Source organism: Carassius auratus, chromosome 25 (assembly GCF_003368295.1).
Source record: "Carassius auratus strain Wakin chromosome 25, ASM336829v1, whole genome shotgun sequence".
Taxonomy (NCBI): Eukaryota; Metazoa; Chordata; class Actinopteri; order Cypriniformes; family Cyprinidae; genus Carassius; species Carassius auratus.
The window spans coordinates 13,006,889-13,023,478 of record NC_039267.1 but is presented as its reverse complement, the minus strand read 5'-3'; the positions used below and the strand labels follow the sequence as shown (position 1 = coordinate 13,023,478).

Here is a 16,590-nt window from a genome sequence, read left to right as displayed (position 1 = left end):
CCTTTCCATTTTCTCATTTTTCCCCAATTTTTCTCCAACTTTCCTTTCCCTTCCCTTCCCTTCCCTTTTCTCTTCCTTTCTTTCATTTCACGTCGTCTCATCCCATTGTCCATTCCTTTTCCTTCCCTTTCATCCCATCTCTTCGTTTATCTTTCTCTTATCCAATCTGTTTTCCTTTCCTCCCTCTCTGCATCATTCATTCTTCCTCCTCTCATTCTCTATCATTTTCTCTCTCTCCTGTCACTTCCTGGTCTTCTTTCTCTCAGGCGGTGTGTGTATTGCTCAATCTCTGAAGATCCCCAGAGAACCTAGACTGGGAGAATTCGACAAGATCGTCCTGCGGCTACTGGAGACACCCAACGCTCGAGCCATCGTCATGTTTGCAAATGAAGATGATATCAGGTGTCTTTATCAAAAGATGTCTTTCCTTCCTCCTATTCACGGCTGTATATTTCATAACTAATAATGTTAATCTGTCCTGGTAATATGCTGAAAAAAGAATAGGCCTAAGAAGGGTTTTATGAAGGGCTTTAACGTTTCTGTGGCTCAGTGGTAGAGCATTGCGTTAGCAGCGCAAAAGGTTGTGGGTTTGATTCCCAGGGAACACATATTAGGTAAAAAATGTTAGCCTGAATGTATTGTATGTAGCTTTAGATAAAAGCGTCTGCTAAATGCATAAATGAGCAATTTATACATTTTGTTTGCTCCTGTTATTGGTATCTAATATGGATATAATTAATAAGAAGACTGTTTGGTAACACTTGGCACAGTTACTACAATTAAAAATTACAATTAACTAGTTGCTTATTAGCATGCATATTGGGTGTTAATTAGTATGCGCATATTCTGCATGAACATATTCTATACATCCTTAATCCTTAAACATAACAACTGCCTTAATAACTATTAATAAGTTGTAATTATGAGTTTTTTGAGGCAAACTTGCTGTTAATAATTAGTTAATGGTGAGAACTGGACCTTAAATTTAAGTGTGGCCAAATGTTCTTACTCAAATTTTTGAGTTGATATTTTTTCCTTTTTTAAATAGCCAACAGGCTTTAGTTACCTCACAAGTATTAACCATGATTTGTTACTTGCCTTGCTAGTCAGTGGCAGGTGGTGGGACGTTCTCATTCTACAGGGTATTTGTTTGGTTGTACTGTAATATAAACTACCACTCAAAATGTCAGTAAGTGATTTCTCAAGGATCATTGATCATGAAAATTCTGCTTTGTCACATAATTACATAAATGTAAATTATAAATTACATTTGTAGTATTATTTCATAATAATACTGTTTTACTTTATCAAATAAATACTGCCTTGGTAACTTTATAAAATATGTATATTTTTTTAAACCATCCCCAAACGTTTTAACAGTAGTGTACTTTTATTTGGGAAAGAATATATAAAATATGTGGAAACTTTTAGAAGTAGACTTGAATTTAGGGGGTTTAGAAGTTAATAAATGCATTGGAAATCCGCTAAAACCCATAAGAAGTTTTTACTTCATAGGGTCTTCAAGTCAAATCTGCTAAAAAGCTACCAATGTTGGACAAACCACAGATAGTATTTAACTGGGACTTTCACAGAGTTAAACTGAAGATGATGCAGTCAAGGTGTAAGTATTGCTCTAAGGAGAAAACCTCCAGAACAGGTGAAGTCAGCTATTTCCTATAATGTGCTGTCTAGTGCCTGGAGAACTAATTTTAACATAATAGACTTTTCAGTCATTTTTGGCATGGAATTTCTTGTACCTGTAGCACAGGATCAAATCATGTCCCCATATTCCAGAGAGCCGTTGCCCTTCTAAGCCTATTACATGATGTCCTTTGGATGCTTGCCTATTATACTGATGACTTCAGACCAATTTCCAATTCTAAGTGTTCTAGCAGAACACTGTTGACCTCAGAAAATCAGAACAAACAGGTCTGCTTGAAGGACACTTTTAGGTACTTGGGATTTATACACATTCCTATTTTGTTTGCTCATCTTTCAGACGTGTCTTGGACGCTGCCAAGCGTAACAACCAAACCGGTCACTTCCTGTGGGTGGGATCGGACAGCTGGGGCTCTAAAATATCTCCTGTCGTCCAGCAGGAAAGTGTGGCGGAAGGTGCTATTACCATCCTTCCAAAAAGAGCATCCATAGAAGGTAAAGTTTCCTCTAATATATAAATTGTGATTGAAAATTTATTTTGCAATTCCAATCCAATTCCAATGCTTTCATACTTTTTTCCAGCCTTTGACAGATACTTCAAAAGCCGCTCCTTGTCCAACAATCGACGGAACGTTTGGTTTGCAGAGTTCTGGGAGGAGAACTTCGGATGCAAGTTAGGGATGCACGGCAAGCGTCCCGGCAGCCCCAAGAAATGCACTGGTATGAGAAGGTTTTGCATTACTGTCTCTCAACCTGGTTTATAAATTACACTGTTACTGAAAGAGTTCTGCTCTGCCTGGGAGGCAAAGCAGTCCATCATGCTGACATTGGATTGGACCTCTTTGAGGATTCAGTGTTTATTGTGGTTGAGAAGATCAATGGGGACATCAGGCGATTCAGTTTAGACAAGAACTGGTAAATCCTTAAATAACAGAAGAATCTTACTGACATCTACGCATACTTACATGAGCACACACACAGACACACATAGGAGGTCAAAATCTTTCCATTTTTATAATCTGACAGTCCTTCCAAACTCTGATTGATTTACTCAAAGACTAGCTGGGTTGTTTAAGCAGAAGCTCACACCGTGTCTACACCAGATGCAACAACACTAGTTGTTGCGCCGTTCCTCAACAGCTAAAGTCTATCTACAATGGACGTGACAAAGCGACTGTTGAAAATCACACTTTAGTTTGTTTTCCTATCATTTGTACTCCAACATAAGTCAACAAGAAGGCAACCTATTTTGCTTCAATAATGTGATGCATTTTGAACATTTAGAAGTTGTTTTGGAACTGGAACCAGCTTTTTGCAAGTCACAATCATGTTAAAATGCATATAGTTTACATTAGAGATGTTCCGATACCCTTTTTCTCTTCCCGATACCGATTCCGATACCTGGGCTCAGGGTATCGGCCGATACCGAGTACTGATCCGATACCTGGGTGTGTATCTGTATATACAGCTGTATATACTACTAGCCCTGTGTAAATTGCTAGAATTATTTTATGGTGTGCTTCAGACTTATCCCTTAATAAAACATGAACAAATACATGGTGAACTACTGTATTTATTACAGTATTTTTATTATCTGACATGAATTTGACAGTAATATTATTTATTTTCTTAAGCGAAAAAGAACTTCAAATTCAGCCAAAAATCTAACACCGCAAACTAAAAAAAGGTATTTTAGTTTTACAATATAACTGTATAAAAAAACTGCAATAAGTCTAGGAATATAAAAAATGATATATTAATCAGTTAATCTCTTTACAACAAAACAAGTAAAAAACAAGCAACCGTCTAGGCATAATTATTATTATTAATAGAGACGTGTTATTATTAAAGACATAGCTAAATCTACTGTAGGCTACAACAGTAGCTTAATTTACTCACGTTAAAGCGAACATTTAAAAAGAACATGAAAAAGAACAAACCATAAAATGTTTTTTTATTTTTTTATTAAGCCTTTCTAAGCTGCTTTCTTTGTGTATGCTTCAGATGTGTGCACCCAGAAAACCATATAGGCTCAGCCCTATTCTGGAAAAAGGGAAGCAACAGCTTGTTTGCATTTAAAGATACATGCACAAAAACAGCTTAAGCTCCAAACAGGCAATTTCAAAATTATATAATGTGATTTGTTGGGTATTTTTAGCTGACATTTCACAGACACATTCTGGGGACACCTGAGACTTATATTACATAATTGTAAAAAGGGACATAATTGGTCTCTTTTTTAAAGTAGTAAAAAAACACAAATTCTTCAGTTTATCTCAATTGAAGCAGGATTACCATGGCGATTGTTTTTTCTTGTCACTTAATTCATGCCTCTTTCCTGTATGTACCTCTTGTGTACACCTAAATAGAGCAGATGGACATTTGGGGTCCTTTTATGAAAGCACATTTATTGTTCTGGCATGATGATTTGACATAATGAGAATAATTACATAGCTGTGGATGTGGCACAAGGCTGTCTCTCTTGCTCTCTTGCTGTCTCTTTCTGAATAATCTGTAAGGAGATGCTCAGACTACGCTTCACTGCAGATGGGTGCCTCTGTCAACAGTGCGCTGGCAGAAATGCTGATTACCATCATCTATTCCTTAAAGAAGTACGAAGAGGGAGAGCTATTAAGCTATTACAAAAATATGCTCTTTTTGTCACATAACAAAAACAGACAGTGAGAGATCCCAGCTGTCAGGGGCCACACAACGCTGGGGCCGAGGAAATGTAGATTTGAATAGAAGCAATGAAGATGCCCCAAGACACACACATAAGGACGCAAATACACCATTACATTTGTTTCTAAGTATTCAAATACTACAAAACAACATGAAGTGGCATTAGCAGTGGATTTAACTATCACATGTAATTTTTACGAGAGGAACGAGATATTCAGTGAAATAAAATAGGAAGGAACTTTTTATCCATCAGTATCTGACTCATACTGGACATTTTTTGGCATTAATAATGCTTCACTTTTTTATGAATGTCAAGAGGCTCAAGTGTGTGCTCTTTTGGACCAGTACGCAACAACCCAGAGCACCCTAGCAACTCCTTAGCAACCACCAAGAACATCCTAGCAACCACATAGCAATAATTTGGAACACCCTAGCAACCGCATAGAAATGTTGTTTGAGGCTCTTGACTTTGGCTACTAAGCAACAACCCAGAAGACCCTAACAATCATCTAGCAACTCCCTAGCAACCACCCAGAACACCCTAGTAACCACATAGAAATGTTGTTTGAGGCTCTTGACTTTGGCTAGTAAGTGACAACCCAGAACACCCTAGCAACCACATAGCAACTCCTTATAAACTGGCCAGAGCATCCTAGCAACAAATAAAAAATGTTGGTGAAGGCTCTTTATTTTGCCTAGTAAGCAACTACCCTAGACACACTAGAAGCCACATAGCAACTCCTTAGAAACCAACCAGAACACCTTAGCAACCATATATAAATGTTTTTGATGCTGTTGAATATGGCTAGTAAGCAACAACTCAGAACACCCTAGCAACCACATATAAATGTTGTTTGAGGCTATTGCATTAGGCTAGTTAGCGACAACCCAGAACACACTAACAACCATCTAGTAACACCCTAGCAACCACACAGGAATGTTGTTTGAAGATCTTGACCTTGGCTAGTAAGCAACAACACAGAACACCCTAGCAACCATCTACAAGCACCCTAGCAACCACACAGGAATGTTGTTTGAAGATCTTGACCTTTGCTAGTAAGCAACAACACAGAACACCCTAGCAACCATCTACAAGCACCCTAGCAACCACACAGGAATGTTGTTTGATGATCTTGACCTTTGCTAGTAAGCAACAACACAGAACACTCTAACACAGCAACCACCCAGAAATTCCTTATCAACCACACAGAAGGGTTTGTTTGAGCCTCTTTACTTGGGCTGTAAGCGACAACCCAGAACACCATAGCAACTCCACAGAAACCACCCTTTTTGTTGTTTTTGTTTTTTGACTGAGAGTGAGTCAAAATTGCCAATTTATGGAAGCAGATTAGACTCAGTAAAAATCCATGCAAAAGACGTGATGCACACATGCGTATCCTAATTCACATGCATGAAACCCAATTCAGCAAAAGACTTGGCCACTGGATAGTGGAGGCTATAGTACCAAGTACAGTTCAGTTTCCCTTTTGGTGAACCCTGTTGAAGTTCCTCCCGCACCATCAGTGGTCAGGTGTGGCGGCGTGCAAGACACCAGGTCCAGCACTTGTGTTGTATGCCCAAGGCCAGCCCTTGTGCTGAACTAGGTGCCCGTGTGTAGTGATTCCCCCTTTGGTTGATCCCACATGCATATTCTTCCATGGTACAGCTTCCCTCACGATGAGCCCGTGTCTTTCCCTAGCAGAGATTTTCCTGCCATCTCTGATGTGTATTGATCTCACCCCAGGCTGGCTGAGTCTACCACATGGATATTCCATATCTAGTACTGCCCTGTGCAGTGCTATTCCCAAGTGTATGTGTACACTATGTGTAAACTCCACATAATACCTCCTATATGAAAGATGTGGCTTCCGTTACGTTACCCCACTTGGGTATGCTTTCCCAGTGTTATCTGATCTCCCACTGTATGGAGCAGGAGTGGTGGTCACCTCTGCCTAAGCCCATTCCCATCTTCACCCCAGTTGGGATGGGGTCAGCAGTAGTGCTATTTCCATAGGGATCCCAATTCTCCATTCTCTTCTTCAGGGAACAAGGGTTACATTCGTAACCAAGATGTTATTCATACACTGAGTTCTCATGAAGTCAATTTTTATATATATATATATATATATATATATATTTTGTGCATGTGAATTGGGTTTCATGCATGTGAATTTGGATATGCATGTGTGTATTGTGTCTTTGCATTAATTATTATTGAGTCTAATTCTGAGTCTTTTTCTATACTAATTTGAGTCACATGATAGTGATGCACCACTCATTCTGTTTCAGCACATCTCCCAGGCAGACTCATAGACAAGCAATTGTGAATCCGAGCACTCAACGCCATAGTGTTATATTTAGTAGAGCAGTGATGCTTTCCTGTTCACTTTAGGGGATCTCTGTCACGGCATTCACTTAAACTAAATCCTGATTTCAACTTCATAAACTCTCCATGTAGTCAGTTCAGAAAGAAAATAGACTGTACTGGAAGAATAAATCAAAGTGGACAAACTGTTTTCTTTTTGATGCTAGTTGCAAATGCGGTACATAGAGAAACATTCTCAGGACAACATTTAAATATGATGTTTGAAGGGAAGATGGCTGTTAGATATAGTCTGATTGCATTTGAGTTGTAATTGCCTAAAGGTTAAATCATTGAGCCAAAGCTCAGGACCAGAATAACATCTGTAATAGTCTCCTAGCTACACTCTAGCAAATGCATAGCGATGTTTTAAAAAGTGTAGCCTAGCATGGAAGGACTATAAGTACAGCACTGTGTTGTTGCTAATAAATCAGCAAAGTTGAAGTTGTGTTTGAAGAAAGGGTGATATATACCTCTATGAGGCATACTGACTTTAATAAAGCTACAGAAAGACAAATATTTTGCTAAAAATATAAAAATGCAAAGATTCTTATAGCCTAAGAAGAGTCAGTATGCACATTAACAATGATTTGGGACAAATATAATGTAATTTAATGGGAAATTATATGTGTGGCACTCTGTGGTGCAGCAGAAGTTTGAACAACATCCTGAGTCACGGATGGGCACCACATCCTCACACCAATATACTAAGAAATCCTTAGCAACCACATACCAACAAACTCAACTAACAAATCCAAATAACTTAGCAACATGCTGCAAAACCACCCAACACCTAAGAAACTGCATTGCAACAAGAAAACTCATAACACCCTAGCAACTGGACAACATCAACCTAAAAAACACTCAAGACACCCTAGATGTTAGAAATAATAACAGTCTGCTTAAATTATAGACAAATCCATTGACATGGGTAAAATTAGCATTATAAAGATTAAAATTAGCATTATATATCGAAACATTTCTTTGTCCTGAGAAGTACATTTTGCTGACTACAGCGTCTCCCAGACAGAACAAGTCAAGAAGAGAGTGATCTTTCGTTTATTCTTACTGTTCAAAAGACAAGTACTTCAGGCTAAATCCCACGGAAAGATGTCAGGCAAATGAAACTGGATTTACAAAATGTGCTGCGAAGGGTTTGCTAGAGGACAGCGAATGAGCCAAATCTCTGGACTCAGCTTGCCTGCTGAAGAAGGCGTATTTGGACTAGTATGGAATTGAGTTTGAAAGCGGACCGTGTGTGTAAGACTTATCTGTGGGATTGAGGCAGGCAGCGGTGGTCTGAATTGATTTTATGATCAACCAGAGATTGAGGTTTGGTGGAGCCGGCGAGGCAGCTTTTATCAGAGCTGGTCTGCGCAGTAATCGAACAGCTGACTCTGCAACACGTGCGGACAGCATTCACCTGCGTGTGTAAAGAGCAAAGAGAGCTCCGTGAATATAAGGTTAACCCTGAGAAAGTGCTGATATGACACGATTTGCTTTCACATGTTGCAGCGTGTCTCTAAGGCAGGCATGTCTCTGTGTATTGATGTCTGTGGTTGTGGGTTACATCTAATGTGTCCTACATGTTGCATCAGACCTGGCAGGGAAGCTAATGGAGTTTGATTTTGTATTCCATTACATTTGCTTCTTACGTGATGTGTGTGGAATAAATTGTGTGTGAATGTTTCTAGCTAGAATTCCTGTGTACCCACCAGTTGTATGGGATTTGCCTTTTTAAAGTAACATAATTTTTTAGCTAATTTTTTTATTCAAATCTACATGGAATCAACCCCATCGACATGGAATCGACCAACATTCATCAATCATTATTTACTCATTCTCATGTCATAAACACAAAAGAGATATTTAGAAAAATGTCAATGTTGTTTTAGACACTGTTGACTTAAAAAATACTAAATGATTAATCAAACTTAATTCGTTTAAATTACAGTAATTTAATTGAAATTACACGTATGTCTGTTTAAGATCGATTCAAAGCCTCTGCAGTGTACAAACATCTAATAAACGTCTTTAGGATTCCAGTTTTCAATATATATACTTTACTGTCATGTATCAACAACGCTTTATGATGCTTAAACTTTCTAGAATCTCATAATTTTCATTTATACTACTTGTTTTGGTTGTGACCAACTTTGTGTTTAATAACGAATTGAGTGAATGATTCACTGAATCCTAAGACACATAAGACACGAAGAGACAAAACTGAAGATGAATCTTGCAGAAAGAGTAACTGAATAAATCTTTTTTGATTAATTCAAAAATTTAAAGACTCGGATTGTTCACTGAGATGAATCAAATCCAATCATGCTTAAGGATAATAAGAGTAATCTTTCACAGTTAGCTTTACATTTTGGTAAAGAACACCCACTTTTTAAAATCCTATCAGTTCAAGATGAATAACATGAAATATTGTTCCACATTTCAACATTTTCTGTTCATTTTCTTTTTTCCCTGACTTGCGAATATCAATTCATGTTGACTTTTCCTGGATTGGATATTTCTGACATAGGATTCCTACATAAGAACGACTTGGGATATTTTAAGAAATATTCTAAGTAACTGAAAATTTAAGTTGTATTTTCGGAAATATTCAAGATTCTTTGCTTGAAGCCTACAAATTTCACCCTTTGACAATAAGTTGTAATCGTCTGTTGTCAACATCAGACAAGAATCAAATCTGCCTGATGTGGATTCCTATTGAAATGACAGGATTTTGCAAATGAAAATTAACTTAACAATGGCATCTATGACCGAACAGCAACTGTGCCATGCTGTCAGTTTTCACAGACTACAGTGAATAAAAAATAAACTAATGCTTTTAGGAACAGCACGTCACATGAAATACAAAGCCTGTACACTAAAGTTTTCCTTTAATGGATCCTATTCCACAATAGAATTTTGCTAGCACTCACATCCAGAGTTCAGTAAAGTCTTATGAACTTCACAAATGCTTTTTTGTAGATAGCTGCTCTATCTGCAGACTTGGTGCAGCTGTTGCTTTATTGTAAATGGCAGGCGAGACTCCAGAGGGCATGTAAGTGCAAAGAGTTTGTATTGTAGGAGCAGGTACACCCACATCCTTCACTTTTTCAGGTGCTCTGATGCTAATAACGCAGCAGTGGTACAAGTAGCCCGAGGCGATAAGCTGAACGGACCCTAACAGAGCCCTGAGTAGGCGCATGCTTACATATGCAGAGCCAGAACTCAAAGTTAATAGCACTCACATCCCTTCACCGAAACCCCTGCCACGAAATGGGCCACTTTTTACAACTAACTTATGTGCTGAGGTAGGAGTGATTATATAGGAGTGTCAACAAAACATTCACAGTATGTTCGTTTCGGGTGAAGTGGGAAACCTGCGCGAAGGAAAGTTCTGAAAATGGATTCAGAGGTCAGTCAAAGTCACAATCTTTCTGGCCGAATGCTAATGCAAGACCTCCACGGGTGAAAAAGACTGCGTCTGATGTTTCGACTTGTCTGATAGCTGGGAACGAGGTGGGTGTCCTTGATACTAACATTGTTCTCCTGTTTGGAATACTGTGTAATTTGCTCGCACTGTCATTTAGGTTCACTCGCGAGCATTTATTGTGCGTGTGTGTTCGTGCGTCGCGAATGCTTCGCTGAGTTAAGAACCACTGTGTGATAATTAGTGTTTAGTGCAAACTTCCACTCGAGCGAGGATAAGAGGACACCATGATCATTGTCAGACAATTCATTGGAGAGAACACTTTCGATAATGGCTTTGAATTACCTGTGTGCTCTCGCCGTGAGTGGACGCTGTGACTTTCCGAAAACGCGGCCACGTGGAGATCCAGGTTACAATACCCTTCTGTATCTCAATAGCCTTGTTGTGTCATGGCCAGATCAAATGTTTATCAGTTCATGTCTCGCGAGAGAAGAAAATTCATTATATGGATTATGTTAGTATTCATATTTAATATATTTATAAATATTAATTTATTTAAATAGGATAATTCATAGATGTATTATTTTTTTGGAAAATTTTGTTGATAGCTTATAGATAGACGCAAAGACGGATGGGCAGACATAGGTAGATAGATAAAAAAAAAGGTAAAAAGTTTGGGGTTGATAATATCTTTTTATATTTTCGAAAGAAGTCTCTTATACTCACTATGGCTGAAATATTATTACAAACTACAAATTATTTTTGAATATATATGCAGTGCATTAATATAAGTGGGGACATGAGAATGCCCTGCTTAAAAGGAATGTCCCATTAATATTCTCGTCTCACGCTGAGAGAAAACCACTCTCAAGTAAATTCCCTGAAATGTTTGGGATTCACATGAGAGCGCCTGGCATAGGCAGAATGTGTAATAGCGTATTTTCAGCCCTCTTGTGCACCTGCATCACAGCCTTTCACTATGAAAAAGCATCTAAACGCAAAGCGTCTGTGTCGGGTCTGAGCTCCACTCATGGTGCACGGCACTTGCCTCAACTCTAATAGCTCCGAGCCTTTTATGCGCGAGCAAAATGTGTGTCCGCGAGAAGAATGAAAGCAAGCCAAAGATGCCTGTTAAGTGGTGGGCACTTGAAGACATTTCATAAAGTACACCTTTGTCTGTGTTTTCTTGGAAGTATCAAAATTGCATGCTTTTTGCCAAATGTCTCCTGTGAGTCACGGCGGAATTGAACAGCTAACTCCTCATTCCGTTCTTTTTTGCTCACAGTACAGTGAGAGGAATGTGAACCGTATTGTTGAAGTGTGCTGTCAAATCAAGTACTTTTGATTCTGAATGATGTAACCTGTGGAAGACATCCATATATGGAGAGAATCTTTTTGAACCGCTCTTGAGAGCATGTTACCTTGACTATAAACCGTTTATGCTAATCCACGCCCCACATACTTCTGAAGCGCATGCAGGCTTTCATTATTTTGTCAGACAAGTTTCAGTATGCAAGTACAAAAAAACATCCTTTACTGTGTTATTAGTGTTTTTCTTTGTAGCTGGATTAAAATGTAATAATTTATAATCTGTTTAACATAAGGCAGATACATAGATTTATGTAGACTTGTAATAAAGATTGTGTGTCATATATATGATAAAGCCCTTACTATATTGCTCGGAGGTTGCTCTTTTATAACTGGAGAATTTGGAGAATAGATTGTAAAATGAATGTGGAAGGCATACTGTAGCTCAAAGTTTATATAGAGAACTTTGATATTTGATACAGTCACAGTCTTTGGTGTCTTGGAGCACAGTTCATGGAGATCTCAGATTACAGGGTGTTTTTCTCAGAAGAAACATCTGAGAAGCAGAAGACTTGAGCAGAATCTCCATTTGCTCTTCATTTAATCTCATCGGTGTCTAGGAGAAACAACTGAGCCATCTGGTGTGATTTTAATTCAATTTAATTAAGTTGGCATTCTCATGTTTCACCTGAGTGTCTCAGATGTTTCTCAAAATTTATTAAGAGAGTTAAAGATACAAATGAGACAACATAGTAAGAGAATACAATGAATTTAGATACATCTGAGATAATTTGATGAAAAATGTTTGAACTGATACTGATTGCTGTCTTACAAATGTCTCTAACTGTGCTTGGATTGGCCGAGATCTCTTTTGAATGGGCTCTTGAGAAGACGTTTCCACTTACTCTCCATTATTATCTAGGAGAAACAAATGAGGCATCCCATTTTTTATTAGCATAGCTTAGATCATTTGGCCTGGGAAGAATTAGATTAGAAATGTTTGAGTTCATGTTGAGTTCTCTGACTTTTAATTGCAGACTTTGGTATCTTGTCAAACTCGAGCACAGTTTGAGAGGTTGAGATCTCTAGAGGACAATACGTAGGTGAGATTACAGAGTTGTCATGAGAGGTTGCCAAGAGAAACTATTAGATTTAAAAGCTGTGTAGAAGAAGCACAGTTTCAAATGGTTTGTTTGATTGGAGTATCACCTTTGTCCCGGATGTTTCTCCTAAAATTCCAGAGGAGAAAGAAAATGAGAGAAGAGTACAAGCTATAAAATGAATGTTTACAGCATAGATCCGATTATTTTGCCTTTGGAAGAATTACATGAAAAATATTTGAGATTGGGTTCTCAGTTATGTTTAAAAACTGTATTACCTTTGTCTCGGATGTTTTCAGTTTGAGATTGCCTCTATAGGTGTTTTCCTCAGAAGAAACATCTGAGAAGCGAGAGACTCAATTCTCCTGAAACATGATTTATTTAAAAGTTGTGTGGTAGTAAGTTTAAATAATTGAGTTTTAGTGGTAATACCAGTGATTTAGGTTTGAATCAAGACTTCCACATCCCATCATGCCCTTGGGCAAGGCACAAGCAAGTACAGTTAATCCAGAGGGCTGTGTCTACAATTAAGAAACTGTGGAAAAGAACTCGCAAAATGACGGGTAAATACATAAAGTTCCCATTATGCAATGCAATCATATCACAAAAGGCTCTCATTTTAATGATTAATGTTTAAGATTATCACAATTTTTCTTGTGCCTGTGCAGAAATTCTGTCACTAGCTAGTTTATAAAAATTGCCATAGGGTTTTCAGATGCAATTGAAGGCTATATCACAGCTTGGGATGTCAGCTACCCTCGCTTTAAAACTTCAAATGAATACATGATCATTAAAATGTTGCTGCTGCAAATTATAAGTGCCATTTGTATAGAGATAGTTCTGATGATTTAATCTAGTCAGGTAACCATCACAGCCGTCTTCAATGAATGTCTTCACACTTAGATTTTATTAAAACTCCAAGATATAGCATGCTACTTTTCAAACCTCCCCTCATACCTTTTCGATCCTGTCAAAAAGCAGGGCAATATAACAATCCTATGCAAATGTGTGGCCTGACTTACATTCCTTTTTAATTGGAGAGTAAAAAAGGTACATATGTGGGAAAATGAATCATGCATCTGACTCTACTGCAATAGAAACTGCATTTATTCTGCCGCTGAGACAACAACATAAGTAGCAGCTCATAAAACCCATGCCCATTTGTTGATGTTCACTTCAAATTGTCATTTTTAATAAGGAAAACGAGAATGTAATGAATGGAAGTGCTCCAGCTATAAGAAGCTTTAGTTCCACTTCCTCATTACTGTGAAATGTTCCAGAGATTGACACTGACAGGATTCCCAAAAACTCTAGAAGTCAATTGGATTGTAAATTAGGTGATTTCTGTCATGCTATGGTCCCTGTGCAGTTGAGTTACTTCTTCATAATGTCTTTGTCAGTTGTACTCAAGCCGTGTTGTCTATAATTACATTTTCCCCTCTTTCTATCACTTCTGCGGCTGAGGATTGATAGAAATGAGCAAAGAGGACATTTTGAGAAGCTTCCTATTTAGTTCAGATATCATATATATTTTCAGAAGCCATTAGAGCTTTTAGTGTCACATGATGCTTCAGAAATTACTCTAATACGTATGTATATTAGGGGTGCTCCGATCACGATCGGCCGATCGTCATGCGCATCTCGTCAGTAAAGCCGGTTTTCTAATCAGCGATTAATTCCATCAGGTGCGTGATTTCACATAGAGCAGCTGTTACTACACAGAGCCGTTGTTAATAGAGAAGATGCGCAAATCACGTTAATTTTCAGCGTTTATTGGCCCATCTTCTCAGTTAACAACGGCTCTGTGTAGTAACAGCTGCTCTATGTGAAATCACGCACCTGATGGAATTAATCGCTGATTAGAAAACCGGCTTTACTGACGAGATGCGCATGACGATCGGCCGATCGTGATCGGAGCACCCCTAATATACATACGTATTATATATTAGTTGTGGGCCGTTATCAGCGTTAACATGCTGAGTTAACGCGAGACTCTTATCGGGCGATAAAAAAATATATCGCCATTAATTTATTCTTAAAGTTGGGTTGGGAGCTGGGTCTATACTAAGCAAGCTATGATGACTTTCACCTTGATATTTTATATAATCGACTGGATGAGGCCAGCCTAAAAAGAGCCTAAAAAGATGCTCAGGACAGTTGACGCATCGTCTACTGCGCATCGTCACGAAAGCTTATCCTTTTCACGCGTTTTTAAGACTTACCGCGTGTCGATTTAAACATTAAAGCATCCAAACACAAGACATGTAAAAGCTGAACGGAGTAGCTGGTTACTCGTGGCGCTGTGTTCGGTGCAGAGAGAGACCGAGAGCCGCATATCACGGACAGCGTCACTGAACCGAGCTCTCTTCTGCGATGTTCTCCTCGAAGTCCCTCCTGCACCTGAACGAACAAATACAAATCGCAGTTTGAACAAACAAAAAGATGTGAAAGAGCCCAATTCAGTGCTCGCGGTGTTCTGGTGTTCAGGGCTCAAGCAGAGAAAAGGCGTCTCAAAACACTTGAACATTGAATTTGCTTATTTTTGCTCTTGTGCCAACAAATACAAAATATCCACCTTGGAAATTATGCTCGAAAAAACTGTCAGTTATTTCTTAAATTTCTCTAAACTTGAAAAAACTTAAACATTGTGTAAATAGCACAAATAAATAAAAATAAACAAACATACAAATTAAACAATTTCAAACAGGGCCCACTGGTACAACCTTCACTGAGGCCCCGCTGACCCCGGCTACGGCAATTTGAATGATCCATTTTAATCTAGATTAATATATATATATTGTATTTTTATTCCAATTTTGTGTAAAAACATTTGACCTTCTGGCAGACAGACCAAATAATCATGGAAACTTCTGGTTATTTATTGATGTTAATTCATCCAAATGCGAAGTCAAGGTAAGCACATTGCATTTTGGGATATCACGCAGTCACAAAATGAGCCCAGCATATGTACTGTAAGTCAATTTCTGACATTACGTCTCTACCGTGACACTTTAAAACATGAAGAACAACTGCAGATGTAATGTCACTCCATTAATGGAAATGTATTCGAGGCTGTCAGAAGCAAAAATGGCCTCTGATGTGGTTCCTGCCTTTTTTTTACATTAATCTCTTGATGAAAGAAAATCTCAGTAATTAATTTGTCATTTATCTAATTTTCCCATCTAACCACGTCGGAGCTGTGTTCGGCTGCCACGAAATGGCGATATGTGTTGGTCTCATCCGGGGCAAATTGAATTAGGCCCCGTAAATGAAGTTTAATTAAGATGCTGGTTTTAATGATTGGGCTTTGTGTCCTCTACATTGCCACTCATCACTCATTTAGACAAAAGATCCTTCCCTCTCATGCCTCCAGACATTCTCAGCTTTCAGATCCGGGACTGATTATGATACTAATGTGTGTTTGGACTGTGTTTTATGCACAGAATGGCTTGGCCTAACTGTATGCATCAAGATTGGCCACTCTGCCTTCCAAGAGGACACTTTTGAAATTGTATTGGTTTTAAAAAATACATAGTCAACTTTAGTTTTACAGTGGAACAGACACAATAACAGATGGTGTGTAAAACTCTTGGACATATTTTAAAGATTATATGCCACAAACTTTAAAGGCCATGTTGCAGGTTAACCACCACTGTCGATTAATGGGTACATAAATCACTCAAGATATGTATATCATTTTTAAAATGTAAAAAAATGGTCTTAAACACCATTTTTTTTACATTTTTGATATTAACGTTTTTTTACGCAATTCGGTGATGACGTCATGTTGGGGAGAAGTGGAGGAAAGGTCTAATGAAAACAAATGGGGAACATCTGGAATGAAATAACACAATGGGGACAGGAACAGGAAAGACCAAATATGGGTATGGTAACACAAGGGGAGCAAAACACACACAAACATGGAACAGAGTCTAACAGTATGCTTTAGACACTTACATTTTTGCTCTGTCCATGCAATAAATGCATGCTTCGACTGCTCTGGTAATGCCGTTGGTATGACCGAGAGCCATTGAAAAACTACAGAAAAG

At 38.3% G+C, this 16,590-nt stretch overlaps 1 protein-coding gene across 1 annotated transcript in view; it reads left to right on the top strand.

The window, feature by feature from the left end:
* Positions 1 to 16,590, top strand: part of grm8b (glutamate receptor, metabotropic 8b) — a 137,895-nt gene that overhangs the window by 90,248 nt on the left and 31,057 nt on the right. Inside the window, exons 4-6 of the mRNA XM_026202733.1 lie at positions 267 to 402; positions 2,000 to 2,154; positions 2,242 to 2,379. Of these exons, the coding sequence (XP_026058518.1) occupies positions 267 to 402; positions 2,000 to 2,154; positions 2,242 to 2,379 (429 nt within the window). The remainder of the gene's footprint in view (positions 1 to 266; positions 403 to 1,999; positions 2,155 to 2,241; positions 2,380 to 16,590) is intronic.